This window comes from Carassius auratus, chromosome 21 (assembly GCF_003368295.1).
Source record: "Carassius auratus strain Wakin chromosome 21, ASM336829v1, whole genome shotgun sequence".
NCBI lineage: Eukaryota > Metazoa > Chordata > Actinopteri > Cypriniformes > Cyprinidae > Carassius > Carassius auratus.
This window is the reverse complement of record NC_039263.1, coordinates 15,383,538-15,400,629: the sequence shown is the minus strand read 5'-3', so window position 1 is coordinate 15,400,629 and position 17,092 is coordinate 15,383,538. Positions and strand designations below refer to the sequence as shown.

The 17,092-nt window shown below is 37.6% G+C and overlaps 2 protein-coding genes across 2 annotated transcripts; both read left to right on the top strand.

Annotated features, from left to right (window-relative positions):
- The first annotated feature begins 288 nt into the window (after positions 1–288).
- ccdc61 (coiled-coil domain containing 61) lies at positions 289–8,131 on the top strand. Its single transcript, XM_026196267.1, has 13 exons — positions 289–497; positions 1,209–1,373; positions 1,459–1,541; positions 1,949–2,109; positions 2,189–2,341; positions 3,240–3,441; positions 3,556–3,638; positions 3,720–3,943; positions 4,046–4,124; positions 4,486–4,692; positions 7,310–7,343; positions 7,430–7,496; positions 7,604–8,131. The coding sequence occupies exons 2-13, from the start codon at positions 1,226–1,228 to the stop codon at positions 7,696–7,698; spliced, it is 1,536 nt and encodes a 511-aa protein (XP_026052052.1). The 5' UTR covers positions 289–497; positions 1,209–1,225; the 3' UTR covers positions 7,699–8,131.
- Positions 8,132–8,982: 851 nt separating this feature from the next.
- LOC113038671 (inositol-trisphosphate 3-kinase C-like) lies at positions 8,983–16,032 on the top strand. Its single transcript, XM_026196266.1, has 7 exons — positions 8,983–9,709; positions 11,974–12,073; positions 12,268–12,481; positions 13,826–14,030; positions 14,168–14,269; positions 15,113–15,184; positions 15,270–16,032. Exons 1-7 carry the CDS (start codon positions 9,353–9,355, stop codon positions 15,474–15,476), a joined length of 1,257 nt encoding a protein of 418 aa, XP_026052051.1. The 5' UTR covers positions 8,983–9,352; the 3' UTR covers positions 15,477–16,032.
- Positions 16,033–17,092: the final 1,060 nt, after the last annotated feature.

The window sequence follows — 17,092 nt, the reverse complement described above, 5'->3', positions numbered from 1 at the left end:
CAATCAAAGCATTGTTTCAAGACTGAAGAAATCACAACTAAATGAAGTATAATTTAAGTTTCACAAAAAGGGTTGTATGTGTCAACGTTATATTTAAATAAATAATATATGGTAACATGTATCAATTGCATAAGAAAATTAAACAGATGCCACAAAAATCACTTTTATGGGCGTGAAATCTTGCTAAAGGGCGTTGCTACAGTGAAAAGCTTTCATTTTGATTGACAGGCAGGGCAGCCAATAGAATTCCAACATCTACACGAGTTGACCAATGTAAACAGTTGTGGGCGGGAGTTTTAAATTCCCGGTCATTGAGCCGCTGTTTTCAGTTGTTCGAGCTCGGTAACGACCAGTTTACTGGACATGCTTTCGATAAATTAGCAGAGAGGAGATTTTGTTTTGTTTTCTATTTTTTGACACTTATTCCATCGACGTTTTAAATGTAGAGTTTTAATCGAACAGCTCGTGCCTGCCTAACACATTTCCACCAATAACGGGTATGTTGCTAGCGTGCTAACGTTAGTTGTATATGGTATGAGATTCATCTGTCTTAACAGTAACGTTAATTTACCCACATTTATCATCATCTGTAATCTCATCTTCCTCTGTAGCCCTCAAAACCATGACTTAAGATGTTTTAATATTCATGCAATTGATTTTATAGTTTGGTTGTGTGACTATCCCTGCGTTGGCAGTCTTCTGGCAAATCTTTTGGGTCAACGTTAGCAAGTCCCTCATCAGTTTTTAGCTGAGATGTTTAGTAGTTTGCAACTTGTGTTGCTTACTGATTCATGAATAAATGAGGTCATACAGCCTCTATTTATCTTTGATTCAAAGAAATTCAGTCAAGTGTAACTGAAATAAGAGTCTCATTCATTGAAATGGTTCATGACCCAAATCCGTCCTGTGTCATGGCTGTGAAGAAGTTGACATTTGTAATGGACAGCTCAGTGTGTGTTTGACATGAACCGCACTAAAATAATCTCTGCAGATCTTCATAGTGTGGAGACTGTCCGGTTAAAATGACTGTTTTGATCTGATAACACAGTTTGATTATTCTCAATAGGCTTTGTTTTAATGCAAAGTGTGTCTGTATATCTATCTACAGTATTTGTCTGTACTTTGTGTAACATGGCTGTAATCAAGAAATACTAATAACAGCAGGAACTGCATTGACTCTGTTGAACCCTGTGCAATGATTTCTTCAGGCTGTCAGTGGCAAGCAATGGAGGTTGGCACAGTTGTGCAGGAAGAAATGAAATTTCGAGGGACTGAATTTGCTGTCAAGGTCGAGCTGGCGGAGCGGCTACTAATGGTAGAGATTTCAGATGTTGTTACAGCAGACCAGTGGAGAGGAGAGTTTGATCCTGCCTGTGAGTTGAGCTTTTAAAACACATTTATAATTTTTGCTCGCATGAAACGTTGTTTTATGTCATTGCAACTTTTTTTTATGATTAGATATTGAGGACCTGACCCGGAAAACTGGGAATTTTAAACAGTTTCCAGTATTCTGCAGCATGCTTGAGTCCGCTGTCAACAAGGTTCGTCCAAAGAATAAAAGCCATAAAAATCCTATTTAATATGGGGTCTTGATTCTTAAAGCTTGTCGAGACAGTAAATGCACTAGGGCTGAAAAAAATAAAAAAAAAATAATTGTGTTTTATTTTCTTGTGTATGGTCTCTTCTGATTAAAAAAAAATCTGCACAATTTGGCCTTATTACACATCAATATGGCTATAAAATATTAAGAATAATTATTAGTTTTTATTATTATTGTTATTATTCCTGTATTACTAAATAAAAATAATCCACAAATATAAAAAATAACTTGTAATAATTCATTGTAAAATAAAAGCAATACTACTTAGAAAAAAAATCATAATTAAAAATAAAAAATGTCACAGTGATTAAACCAGTCTTTTATGTTGAAAAAAATTATATTTTGCAGTCCAGTGAATCAGTGACCCTTGACCTCTTGACCTATTCTGACCTCGAGCTTCTGCGGAACAGAAAGGCAGGTGTCGTCGGCCGACCTCGAGCTCAGCCACAGTCTCCTGCCCTCAGTGCTAAACGATACCTCATCCTCATCTACACTGTGGAGTTTGACAGGTTGATGTAGTTTTGATCACTCTGTCTGTTTTAACCAGCTCTTAAATGGGTCAGTTTTTAAAAAGTTGTATTTTTGTAGGATACACTATCCTCTTCCACTTCCATATCTGGGCAAACCTGATCCCGCAGAGCTTCAAAGAGAGATCAGAGCTCTGAGGGCCGAGCTGAAAACACTGGGACTGAGAGGAGACCACAAAGTGTCAGACCAGGAAACGCGCAAGCTCCGTGCAGAGTCAGTTTTTCCTTATAAAATATGTGCTTAAATATTTAAATAATTTTCAGTGCTTTCAAAGAAGAAAAAAAAACACCTCTTGCACACCTGGTTAGTTGCTGGCAGGTGCACAATAGAAGAAAGAAAAATCCTTTACATTGTTGTACCTTATAAATTTTCTTAAAGGGATAGTTCACCCAAAAATGAAAATTCTTTCATTAATTACTGAACCTCATGTCATTTCAAACATACAAGACCTTCGTACAGCATCGTAACAGATTAAAATATTTCTGATGAAATCCAAGCTCTCTGACCCTCCAAAGACATCAAGGGAACTACCAAGATCAAAGCACCGAAAAGCAGTAAGGACATTTGGAGTACATAAACGGCGTAAACTCATACTTTGATCTGAACGTAAACAACATATGCACGTGGTGCTGCTGACACAGAACATGCATGTGCTGTGTCTTGTTTACGTTCAGATTAAAGCATGCACATGCATTGTAATACTCTCCATAATGGCGCCAGGGTACTGCGGAGGAGACTAATTGTTAATTAAGTCGTTATTTTTGTTTTCTTTGTGCACAAAAAGTATTCTCTTAGATTCATAAAACTATGGTTGAACTACTGATGTCACATGGACTATTTTAATGTTGTCCTCACTGCATTTCTGTGCTTTGATGGTGGTAGTACCCTTGCTGTCTATGAGAGGGTCAGAAAGCGACCAGATTTCATCAAAAATATCTTCATTTGTGTTCCGAGGATGAACAAAGGTCTTACAGGTTTGGAACGACATGAGGACAGAATTTTCATTTCTGGGTGTACTATCCTTTCAATAATTAAAGTAATTTAAATATTTTACCCACAATGAGTAAAAAGTTAATGTTGCTCACAAATAATTTTCCTTCTGTTTTATCAGGTTGGCTTTGGTGAGAGATGAAAAGGAAGCCTTGGCCAAGGCTCTGGATCGTCTACAGATGGTAGGGGCTGGTTCTACTCCTGGGGCTCGTGGGCTCAGAGAGGCCGTGCGTAGCCTGGAGGAACAGCTGCTGAAGGAAAGGGCAAAAAGCCAGCGCTCTGCAAACAAGAGGAGCCAAGAACAGCGCCTCCTTCTGGAACAGGTGCGTTTAAGCAGATAAGTGTTGTATAGTCATGAGATTGTCAAGATGACATTGTAAGACACTCATACGTAGTAATGCACCAACTTAACTGTACAAATTCACTCTTGTTGATAGTTGGAGGAACTCCGAGCATCAGAACGGGCTCTACGGATACGTGTTAAAAGTCTGACCACTGAGCTGGCCTTGTTACGACGCGGGTGAACATAATTAATTACCATCTTTGTCTGTTTAAATTTTTTTATCATATGTTAATCATCTTATTCGTCCTATTTTGACAGTCGAGCGACGCCAGTCATGTCTGGTCGAAGTGGTCTCAGGGGTGATGGAGAGGTCCATCGGTCTTTATCCAGAGAGCGCAGTTTGACCCGTGTGGGGGTAAGAGCGCGCTCCGGGTCGAGGGAGAGGATGGAGGACAGGACTCGGAGGTCAGAGGAGAGAATTAGGAGGGCAGACTCTTCAGGGTCTCGGAACTGCATCACAAGACCTTCACCATCTCCAACAGGTGCAATCTGTCAAGGCAGTATCTTCATGGTCAAAGTCAAGAAAAAAAGGCATAGGCCCTGTTTTTAGTCTTTTGATTTGAAGTCTTGTGTTCTCATGACAGGGTCGCGAGTGTCTCGGTTTGACCCTACAGCCTACATTCAAGACCGACAGCGACGCCAAAAAGAAACCGAGATGAAGAAGTAAGACACTTTCACCTTTTCAGTTTGAAGTTTTTATCTTTTATGTTGCTCTTCTGCTGTTTTGTTTTATTTGTCATCTCTTTTTCTACAAGCATTGCCCTGTCTGTGAGCAGGAATGCGGTTTACTTTGACAGGTGTGAACTATATGCTGTTTTTGCCCCTTGCATGAATTAATTTTCTCCGACCGTTGATCCCACACCAGTGCAAGAAAAAAATTCTGTGACTTCAGGGATCAGGCTGATAAGAGAATGAGTCTTGTGTCCGTTTGACCAGTTATAATCTGGTAGAATTTATTTGTAGGCAGCTGGACCCATTTCCTGCTTTCACAGATATACATGAGGTCATCTTTTGTTCCCAACAGTCAGAGGAAGACTAGAAGGGACATGCTGGCTTCACCGTCTCTGATGGAAAGAGGGCGTTCACGCTCCAGGGAGCCTGTTCCTCAGCTGATGAGAGCAGGAAGTGCTGGCAGGGGGAGGAGTGTGTCTGTGGAGAGCAGAAGGAGCCGGTGCTCTTCAGAAGGATCAGTAGCAGAGTTTGAAGAGCTTGCTAAGCCTCTAAATAGCAGGCAAGTCAATAAACAAAGCAGGTTGAGTATCATTACCGTGGTGAAAAAAAACTGAAATTCTTAGTTTCCATGAAACCATTACAAAATTATTTTTAGTTTTTGGCATCACTCCAATAGGAATTAATGTTGTTCTACCCAATACAATTCCCATTATAACCCTGAAATCCTTTCAATTGAGTTTTGGGAGGGGTTATATAGAGATTTTTTTTTTTTTAGCAGACAAGATTATAATGGTATAAGAAATTTTATAGAATTAACTTAGTTACTGAATTTCACTGGAAATATTTTTTTTTATATAAATAAAGAACTATTTCTTTAGTCAATTATTACATGTTACACTGTATTTGGGATTTTAAGAACAAGTGGAAAATGTGCTGAATGTTTCATTTCATTCAAGTTAAATTAGCAAGCAGTTAGACTGAATTTACATTAGTTTTAAACTGGGAGCCAGGCACGAGCTGACGAAGGTTGCGCACATGTGTCGAACCTCATCCATACTGCCAGATGCACTCGTGGAAAGGTGCAGGGCCGCGCGTGAGAATATAACCGAGCGTTACAAAACAGACAGCGTGAGTGCAGCAAGTGTGATCGACTCGTCCGTGATGCGGGATTTGCACTGCATGGGGAAGAGAGGAGCATCTGTGAGAAGCATTTAGAGACACAGGCTGTGTGTTCAGTCTTCTGAATTGGCAATAGCGAACATGCAATAAGAGATGCTCTTGAGCATTGTGTTTTTTGATTGTTTGTTCGTTGTCGGTAAGCTTCTTTTCAAAGCTTAAGTTACATTACCTTTTTCTTTAGCTTTATTTTTGCCTAACTATAGAGCATCACAGTCCCGCCCACAGCTGGTGCCGGAAGTAAAAATTCAATGCAATTTCTGCATTGACATTTGGGGTATAAGCCATAAAACGTAACCATACATGGTAGACTTAAAACCAGCTACGGCTGTACTAAGCGATAGTATATGCTCATTTAAACGCAAATTGATCATGGGGCATTAACCCTTGTTTTGATATAAATGCCTTTTATTCACGATGTCATGGCTAAGTACTTCATTACCCACAATCCTGAACAATCCCACAGTGATGCATCTGATTGGTGGAACTCGTGTAACCGTCTGGTTAAACCCCGCGAAGGTCCCTGAAGACTGAAGTTCGTTAATAAAAAAATTAAATAAAATAAAAACCTGTGTTGCGTTTTTGCACAGTAGACTTATCAGTGCAATCATGATCTCATTGGCTGCCATGAGAGTTTTGCAGGGAGGTTGGTAACATTAGTTAGCATTATCGTCCACTTTAGCAAGGCTAATGTAGCCTTCATATGGTATGAGTCATATCAAGCATTTTATAATGCCACTGTCAAAACAATATTTAGCCTAGGCATACCTTTTTGTGCAATTACTGAACATTGGTGTAATGGCAACGACATGTTGACGACTGAGCAGTGATTGCAGTCATTTACAAAGCACTGCACCATGTTGCTGACGTTATCGTTAACCACTTTCAAACACGCACACAATATATAAAATACACGATGATAAATATAAAAATCAATACACTACCTATATAAAACACTATTTATTTAAACGATTAATACTGAAAGAACTGCTATTACTGCACATTCACTATATAAAATAAATTTCACTGGAGGAAAAAGTTTGCGCGAGCGGCTGTCATCAGATTAGCTCGTTCGCGGTTGTGGCTTCAGTCGAATTCAGTGAGGCACGATGGTTTATGGGATGAGAAGTTCCTGCGCTCGAAATGAAAATATGTACACAGTCTTGTACCTTTTGACTTTTTTTTTGGATTTTCTCTGAATTTTTTTACTCAAAATTATATGTTACTGTATATGCTTATGAGTTCAGCAATAGCTGGTTATCCTCACACATGCTCTAAAACTCTTTAGATACGGATTTTTCAGAAAGTCAATGGGAGAAATGAATGGTCATTTTACTTCTGGCACCAAAGCTCTCTCGGGCTGTGGGCGGGACTGTGATGCTCAATTGATCTGACCTTGTAGATGCCATAATCCCACTCTGTCTCTCTCCCGCTTTCCGTTTTTTTTTTTTTTAATGTTGGGCATTTACGCAGTTGATTAGAGCAGTGCTGATTGGGGAGAATGGAGGTGCGCTCACTCTATTGGTTAAGTAAGACTGTCACTGAAGGCTGCAGTCATGCATATGCTCTGGAACAGAGTAATATTGCGTCCACATCGCAGGCTTTTGCGATTAGCAAATCGCAACATCTCAAATCATGATTTCGATTAATCGCACAGCCCTATTAGCTGGCTCCACAAAACTTGTTGGCAACATTGACAATGTTTTTGACCACTAAATCAGCATATTAGAATGATCATGTGACACTGAAGACTGGAGTAATGGCTGCTGAAAATTCAGCGTTGTATCACAATACATTTTAACTGTTTATCGATGTTTTAAAATAGATGCTTTAAATTTTAAGACTATTTCAAAGTATTAAACATTGCCTTGGTGAGCATAAACAACTTCTATCAGTTACAAAAAAAACATGTTCTGTTTATTTTAGAAAATTAGCTAATTAACTTTTTAACTTTTAAGATTGTGATATTGTTTTTGATATTTATGTTTATTTTTTTGCAGAGGAAGGAAACTGGCATATAATGGTCCAGCTGTGGTGAGTAACAATGTAAAACATTAGGTTGTTTAATTTTTGTGAATATTAGGTATCGGATAATTCTAATTGCTTTTTTTCCCATTTAGTCCAGAGGAAGACACATAAACAAAAAACCAATGTGTAGCACCCCGGCCCAAAGGATGAGAGCGGCAGGTACCACATCATTTCCTTTTTAATGATTTATTTTTATTTTTATTTATGTATATGCATCTTTAACCAATAGCATATACATGTAAGCCAAGTGTATTTTTCTTACTCAGACACATCTATTGACACGGGTGCTGACCTGTCAGAGATTGACGCTCGACTCCAGGCCCTGCAGGACTACATGCGGGACCTTGACACGGGACACTAATCTCGATGGATTCCGATGTCAATCAAGGCTTATTGCACAAAGACTGAGACTGAAAACTTGGACAATCATTCCTTTCAAACACTGTGTACAGACGTGTCTCTATCGTAGTCATTCATACTAATGAGACCCGAATGCCGTTTATTTTCTTTATCCCTAATGTAACTTTTGGGCTAGATTTATAAATGCAGTTATAGTGAATTTGTGAAGGGACTGCTGCCATATCAGACTTGAAGTTAACCAGAAGTGTCCAAAAGTATGACCTCAGGATATACCGTTTTTAACACATTCCTGTGTACATTTTATGAATTAGTGTTTGTTTGACCATTGTTATTGTTTCTTTTATATATATTAGTGTGTGTTTTATGTTAGTTTTAGATGGTGTCATATTTTGTTTTGTGAGATACTGAAAAACAAAGCTTTTTATATAAAAGGATTTTGCAGTTCATGTCTATTTTTTACAGACATTATATCACTGAGCATATTGGAATGTGATATGCTTTTTATTTATGCAGGTTATTGTTCCTATAACTCAACTGAGAAAGCATGGCATCAGCAACACTACGGTTATAGATTTGATTCCAAGGTAGTGATAAAGTGTTTGTCTTTATAAGTTGCCTAGTAAGCATCTGCCAAATGCATAAATGTACATGCTGCAGATATCATGTCTAATGGCATCTAACATAGCTTCATTTGTGGCCACTTAATAATTTTTGCCATTTCACACAAAAGTCTGTTTCTTATTTTTAAAATGTGACCCCACCAAAATCTTGTATATAGACTATCAAATGCATTAAATTTTTCTTTAATTGTTTTAATGAGGCTATAATTTTTTCACCTTTCTAAATATGTAAAATGACACGATCATTTATAGATTTTTAGGGACACTGTGCATCAGTTTGACTAAAATGAAATGTTTGTTCAGGAATTAAACTTTGCTTTAATATTGCAGTACATCAAGATTTCCTTTAAATAATGGCTTATTTTTTCAGCTTGCTCTTCACGATTGTTGTATGACTCCAGAACATTGTGTAGGTAGCTTTGATGAATTTTCCATTTTTAGGACTTCACATCCTCAAACATCTAAAAAATATATTTTTATTTTTTGAGTGAACTGTGCCTTTAAGTACTTTATCCAAATGCAACATGTTAGGCCTATTAAGAAGATCAAATCATTTCATCCTGTTACTCAGGTTTTTTCAACTACCCTGTCAACCACAAGTTAGGTGGCGCTGTAAATCTCACTTAATGTGTTTTGACCAGTTCATTTTTGGCTCTGTAGCTTTAAAGAAAAGTGGGCGGGGCAAAGATGTGCAGCGTGTTAACGCAACGCTTTAACAACACGCCTATGGATTGAGCAAATAATACATTTGAAACTACTGCTGAAAGACGCATCAACTTTGTACGTGAATATTTGTGTGTTGTTTAAATCTTTGAGGTGATCTTTATTATTGATTTTTTATCAGGGGCTAAAAGAATGTGATGACGGCACCTTAGCGTTGAGAGTGGCCCAATATTGTTGTAATTCTGCAGCAGCGCGCGACGCGTTACACAAAGTTCGGCAGAGCCCAGCGCGAGCCCGTTACTCTTGGGTTTGGACCTAATCTGGATAATCCCATCAACAACCTCAATGATCTTGTAGATCAGAAGCAGCGTGATGACTAAAACGCCCGATACCCCGGTACCCTGGGGTATGGGTGATATCCACCCCAGCCGTCCTGAGGAGCCGGTGAAGCGTCTCTCCAAACTCGCTCGCGTTGCTGTTTCTGAGCTGGTTGTTACCTGCGAGCCGTGTGCCACTAAGTGTGGACCCTGCTCGGGCTCTCCTCACCCCGACGAGGAGTCCATCTGCTCGGACAGCGGGCTCAGCGGCTCTCCCACCTCGTCCCTGCCGCTGAGAAAACTGTCCACCTCGTCCTCAACCGGCCTCTCGCCAGCGTCTTCTTTTGAGGAATGCGAAGAGGATTTAATGTGCTTCGGCGAATATAACCAGTCTTCAGGTGAACCGCTAACGGTGAGGATCTAAACGAAAACGATCTATTTGAACGTATCTATTTTGTGTTACTCTCCTTTTTTTTCTAGTAAGTAATCCAGAAGGAACCAGACTAGACCCATTTTCAGTTTCCTTCTAACTGTTCAGTAGATAAGGTATTCACATATCTGTTCAGTAAGTGACTAATGTACAGGTGTGAGTAATGTTCCTAACGTTACTTTACTACTATAGCTTACTCAAGTATTATTTTGAGAAATCCCTTGTTAAATTGAATGCTTGCACACTTACACGCATTAAAAGTCTATTTACTTCACCAAAATCATTTACTTTTATTTTAAATACCAGAGTAAAGTTAAATGTGGACATGTTTTACTTTTATTCAAGTATTTTTGGCTAGGTACTTAGACTTTAAATTGAGTAAAATGTTTGTCATAGTATCTATACTTTAACTTAAAGGGATACTCCACCCCAAAATGAAAATTTAGTCATTAATCACTACCCCCATGTCGTTCCAAACCCGTAAAGGCTCTATTCATCTTCAGAACACAATTGAATATATTTAATGCTATTAGTAACATTTTAACTGATCATATACTGTTTTTTTTAATTGTCATAAGTAGTCACTTAGGACTGCACAAAAGTGTCTAATTACGTTACCTTTGTCTGTTTAGTTAGTAGCCCTACTGGGAAACCTGTGACTACTACTAACTATACTGTACCTTGCTGCTATCACGATACAGCTCTTTAACTAACAATAAACAATACATTTGTTATAGTATTTATTCACCTTTGTTAAGGTTAGGTAATTACAACTGTTCATTGTTAGTTCTTGTGACCTCGTATTAATTGATCCATTTAACCAATGTTAACAAACAGAACCTAAAATGTTAATGAAACATTAAGTGATATTTAAGTGGGAACTATAGTTACCTTGGTAGCTTTTTGGTTGCAGGTGCATTGAATACGAGTGTGCACACTGGTGCATGCTGCAGATCGAAATAGGCCTATGCAGTTATTGAGTAATCCTCATTATAACTGATTAACATTATGGGCGTCAGGTCATAAGATCATTGTTTGTAAATGGATGGAAAAGTTCCTCATGTTTTTCTAAACTACGTTTCTTCCTCATGTTCTGATAGTTCTAGAGTCACAGATTTGTATAGAAGTGTATCTAAACAGTACAAATGTCTCGTAAGGAGGTGTTCAAGGTAGAGGAACCAACATCATTGCGATAGCAGTGAGTCACATGGAAACTCAATGACATGTTATAAAATCAACAAGGAACATTCATCATTGCAACTATAAAGGTGCTTGAATATAATCTGCATTGTGCTGTTTGTAGGAGTTAAACAGTCTCCAATCCTTTGGGATTTGATTTGATGGATCATTAAGGTAAAAAAAATACCAATTGATAAAATCCTAATAGTGAGTAAATACTGAACTTCTAAGGTCAGCAGATGGATGCACCTCTAGTGCTGTATGGTGGGCCTCTCCTGCTTCGTTCTGGAGAATGTCATTCTTGTCTGGCTGGTTTTCCACTAGTCAATAGTGAGTGAGTGTTTGTGCTTTGAGAGCTGAGAGAACTGTGCAGGTTTAGAGGTTAATTGGCTTCATACTGAAAGCTTGGAGGATCATTACTCTCGATGGACTGTGATTATCTCATAGTTACTGTACTCTATGTTTTTATACTGCATGCAGACAGTGGCGATACGTCAGCTGAAGGGATCTTGTTGATGTTTTTTGCCAGCTTTAAAACATTGAAAATGTAATGACAGTAATGAATTATTATTTCATGAACATATGTATGCTTACCTCAAAAAATAAAAAGCTTTGAAGATTAAAAAAAAAGATGTACACTCATCTCATGTATGTGAGTGGCCACACTGGTTCCTTCATTTTATCTGGCAGCAAAACAAGTCTGTAAATGTTTCATGAGCGCCCTTCTAAGATTAGCTAGTTCTTAATCACAGCCACTTGGTATTGCTTGATGACTTTAGTCCGAGATTGTCGTCAATGATTTGCCACATGGGGAAAAACTCGACCTATGGTTAATAGAGGAGAGGGAGTTGTCTGTTGGAGTCTGAGGTTGACTGAATGCACTCAGTAGCCCAGTGCGACTCACTGTATCATAAAATGAGAACAAAAGAGAAGACAAGAAAAGGCTCTAGCTCCAAACAACCCCTTGTAGAACCATTGTGTACCGTGTGGCGGCTCTAGTCGAAGGGTATTAACTGACATGTGAGTCTCATTCTTCTGTTTGTTTCTTTCATATCTTCTCTTTAAAGACTGAACAGTGGAAGAAGTCAAAGAATATGGTCAACTGGTCTCCACTTCCAATGACGGTGAAAAAGCGCTCACCCTGGGTGCAGGTGGTCGGCCATGCAGGTTTGCTTGTTCATCTTTGTTTTTGGTGATCTTTTGTGATTAGTAATGTCTGAAAGCTCACATTTAAGCCTTGAAATTATTATTGTTGTACGGTCGTTGTGAAATGTTTTTGCTGCTGTTTTGGGTGATTGACTTTTTTCTGAAAAATGGACCCTTTTTGTTTTTTCTCAGCGTGTTTTTGTTTGGTCCTCCAGGAAACTTTCAGACGGGGAGTGATGGAAGGCTGCTGAAGAAGTACTGCGAGTGCGAGCAGCTGTGTTTTCTGCAGCTCATGAGCGGCTCGCTGCGACCCTTCGTTCCTGGATACTATGGCGTGACCCAGTGTGACGAGCAGAACTACAATCTCATGGATGACCTGCTCGCTGACTTTGACTCTCCCTGCATCATGGACTGCAAAATGGGGAGCCGGTGAGGATGTTGTGATTTGTGAATTCAGCAATTGTTTTTTTTTTTTGTGCCTAACTGGTATAACTGGTCCAAATTGCAGCTTATTTTAGCCTCTACTCAAACAGGAAGAGGCAATCTGACCAGGATGCAAAGCGGCCAACCACAGTCTATTTTTGTATTTTGTGCGGTTTATGGGCAGGTGATGCCAAAAATAATGCACTGGCATGCTAAAAATTTATTTTAGTCATGACACAGTTGACAAATGACTACATGAAAACTAAATTTTTTCGACAGAAATTGAATTAGGTACAATTGTGTAATTGAACTATGCTGTTAAGGTTGTTCTGATCATTTAAACCCGTCATGATACATTTTCCATGTTGGTACTCTGGCATCATTTTGGTCACCGGCTGAACACTGCTGATATATTTATCTTATGTGCACAGAATAAACACTGACACAGTCGAAACACTTAATCTGAGAAGCGTTAATGACATGTAACTGTTTTGGTCAATGATTTCGGCCCTTTCTGTTTTTTTTTTTTTTTTTTATTGCTGTTTCAGCTCAGTGTTTAATTTTAATAGCCTGAAATTATGGCACATCTCTAGAAATGAAGAACATTTTTGTGTTTTAATCCAAAATTTAATAATTAATAACAAGGACTAATTTATAAATGGAAAACAAAGTGGGATTTACAGTTTTGCTCAAGGGTATCTTATTACAAAACTCTGCACATCTTTCAAAGATGTGATGCCAAAAACCTGACAAAATCTGCCAATTCCTACAACTTATTCTTCCTCATAAATTATCAGCTGATAATTATAGATTTGGTTATCTTATCAGTATCTGTAGATATTGTACTGTATAATTTGTTCATGCACATGTCCTTTTTTTAAAAAACATGTATATAACCTTTTTCACCATCTAACACTCACTTTAAAATCTTAAAATCAACATCTTTTTATCATACAAAATAGTAATGAATGTTAATATTGGCCATTTATTGCTTATCAGCCACAACATGGAAATAATTAGCAGCATATCAGTTTCTGACAGAATTGAAAAATCATTGTTTACAAGCACTTATGATCATCGGCGAACTGATAAAAGCTTGTTCGGTTGGACTTCCGGAAATTATGTTGCAGCTTGTTAATTTCATCAGTGCTGTCAATATATGGACTCCGGGCTTTCTGTGGAGGTGGCATCTGTGGCTAAAACTATAATACAGTAGACGGCAGTGTCCAAACAATAGTGGAGGAAATATAATCACTAATGGACCACTCCTGTTGTGCCAGTTCGATAATGTTTTCATACTAAATAATTACTCCTGTGGTAATGTTGACTTGTATACATACACGCTTTTAGGACGTACCTTGAGGAAGAGTTGAGCAAGGCCTGCGAGTGTCCTCAGCCACGAAAAGACATGTATGAAAAAATGATAGCGGTGGACCCAGATGCCCCAACTGAGGAGGAGCGGGTCCAGCAGGCGGTTCTTAAAACCAGATACATGCAGTGGAGAGAAACCCTCAGCTCAACAGCCACGCTGGGCTTTCGCATCGAGGGCATCAAGGTAGTCGTGATTCATAAACCCTCTGAATTTACACTGAGATCTTAATCTAACACTGATTGGAAATGCTTATTAGTGTCTTATTTTATGCATTTTTTGGCCTTCTGTATAATGTCATGCCATATTTGATCTGTCTTCAGAAATCAGATGGCACTTGTAACATTAACTTCAAGAGAACGAAGTATAAAGAAGAGGTCATCCAAGCCCTGGAAGACTTTGTGGACAACAACATGCTAATCCTGGTATGAATTAGTGTTAGAATTGGGCAATATTTATCAAATATCTTATTATTTATTGGTGTCTGTCAATATTGTATATCTAAATGGTTCTGCATTTACATTTAATCTTTAAAACTGTTAAACTGCAGTTAATTTAAATATTTATATATTTATATATTTAAATATTTAAATATTTATTTAATAAGTGTATTAATTGTTTTTTAATCATACAATTATTATTATTATTTTTACATTTATAATTTTGTGATGCCTGAATTTACTTGCAGCTTTTAAAATATAAATTTTTAGTTCTATTGTTAAATAAGACAAAAAAAAGTAATGAATTTTAATATGAGCCATATTATTATTTATCAGCCACAAAAGCAGCTTATTGTATGAAACAGTATTAAAATATCAGCACAAAATTTGTGTTGGAACTGGGCAATATATCAAATTTGTACAATATTTGTATTATTCATTCAAATTAAAATGTATTTTTTAAGTATTTATATATTGAAATTTTAATTATTATTATTATCATGAAGACAGACCGTTTGTTTCTTTGGAATAACATACCGATTTCTTTTTCATGTTTAAAATGTTTGGTAAAAATGTCAGTAAATAATTGTAAAAAATATATTGTTATATTTTGTGCAGATAAATAATATTGAAATTATTGAATGAAGTATGAAGGAAATTAATGAGTTTTCTATTTTACATCATGCTTTTCAAAATCTAGAATCTAGCTTTAAATAATGGCTACTTGTTTGAAATAATGGCTCCTGTGCCTCTTTTAACCATTAATCCGTTTAACTCTTTAACTATTATGTAAACGAGTTAATTGTTTGGCTCTTCCTGTTCACGCAGAGAAGCTACCAACAGCGCCTGAAGGAACTACGAGCGGTGCTGGAAAAATCCGATTTCTTCAAAGCACATGAGGTGAGATGCATCTTCATTTTCCAGATCCACTCTGTTCTTCATCCTGCACTGCTGCTGTTCAGACACAGGCTGTGTTTTCCTGCAGGTGGTGGGCAGCTCTTTATTATTTGTCCATGATCTGACTGGCAAGGCTGGAATCTGGATGATAGACTTTGGGAAGACTGTTCCTATGCCGCCCCCTCTAACCCTGGACCATCGCAGCCCGTGGATGGAGGGCAACAGAGAGGACGGGTACCTCTGGGGCCTGGACAATTTTATTGACATTCTGACCAACATGCTTCCGGAGAAATGAAAAGCAATGTTGTGCTTCAGAATTGTCATTTTCTGCACAGACTGTTTGATTTCCCTCCTTTTTTTTTTTCCTGCGATGAACTGATGGAATGGACTGTTAGGCTTCAACATTTACTACAAGTGCTGCTGATGAACATCTTAGCCTGTGAATTCACCTGCTGAAGCTTTCTCTATGTTGTCGTTTTCGCTACTATTAAAAAGCTGGATGTATTATTTTTACACTGTGAATACATTTTTATTTAAGCAGTTTGCTCTTGGGGGTTGATGAGTAAAAGATTAGCCTAGTTTTATGAACATTAACCCTGCAGATGAAAATCATTACAGTTGTGGTTTTGATATGTTAAAGATGCAAAAACAGCCATGCTTTTGAATACTAATGAAAATCTGGACCTCTGTAGTCTGTTTGTGATTGTTGCCAGATATTTTTTTTTCTGCATTTTACCTTATATTTGTGACCAAATGTCTCTTGGGGATGAACTGAATTGAAGTGCACACTATTAACAGTCCCATAAACCGAAGCCGAATCGAATCACAAAACAATAAAGACCTCTTACGTGTTTCTGGGTACTGTTTTAATAACATTGCATAGCACCTGAAAGAAGAAAAACGTGGAAAAGTGCTTTGTGTTCGGATTGATCAAGCACTTAATACTTTAATTCACATTAAGTACAGTGAGTTAAACTGTTATGCTTCACATTCCATGTTGTGTGGTTTTTGCATGCAAGCACAAGCTGCTAAACAGCCCCTGTTAATATAAAAAAATAAGACCTTTTGACTGAGAATGGTGTGTGGGATATTTGAGCCAGTACTCCTAATGCACTGTTAATTTGAAATCACCTTATTGAGGTTTTGTACTGTATAATAATAATAATAAAAGACTTGTGATCATTTCTTTGGGAGCTTTGTTGTCCTTGCTGTAGTTTTGCGGTTCTGGTTTCTGGGTTCTGTGATGATGGGAACCACACAATCTATTTTTTTCCATGCTGGGTAATTTTGTAAAGGTGTTTGACTGTCAGCACAAAAAGCGTCATCTTTTAGCCTATGTGAAATTCTTAAATGTATACATTTCTTTATTTTTATCAGAAAAATAATCGCAATTAAAGAATGAAAAATTGGTTGGGGTGGGGTCCAAAACAGCACTGGCCTTTGACAAAAAACTGTATTTCTTCAAAATATCTTATTCGGTGTTTCGCAAAAGAAAGTAGGTCAATACATAAAGGATATAAACTGATCTCATTTATATATATTAGTCTTAAGGTTTAAATCTAACCCATATGTTTTGAGTGATATATTTTGGCCTATAATGACTAAATAGCCTGTATCTTGTGAAAGCAACATCCAAATGTCACAAAACTTGGTATACACACGAACATCAGGACATGCCCAGTTTCTAGTAGTAAGGAGACTAAGAGACATTTCTAATACATCAACCAAATATTTCAAATATGAATGACAGATGAAGGCCTGATTTACTTCATTTTGAAACTAGCATGTACTCTTGTAAGCTGTTTCATCAAAATTTACAATATCAGTAGAAAGGCACGACTGTTGACTATTTTTTATTTTTTGTTACTATTATGAATTTCAGAGCCTACAACCCAAGACGCTGGAATAGAT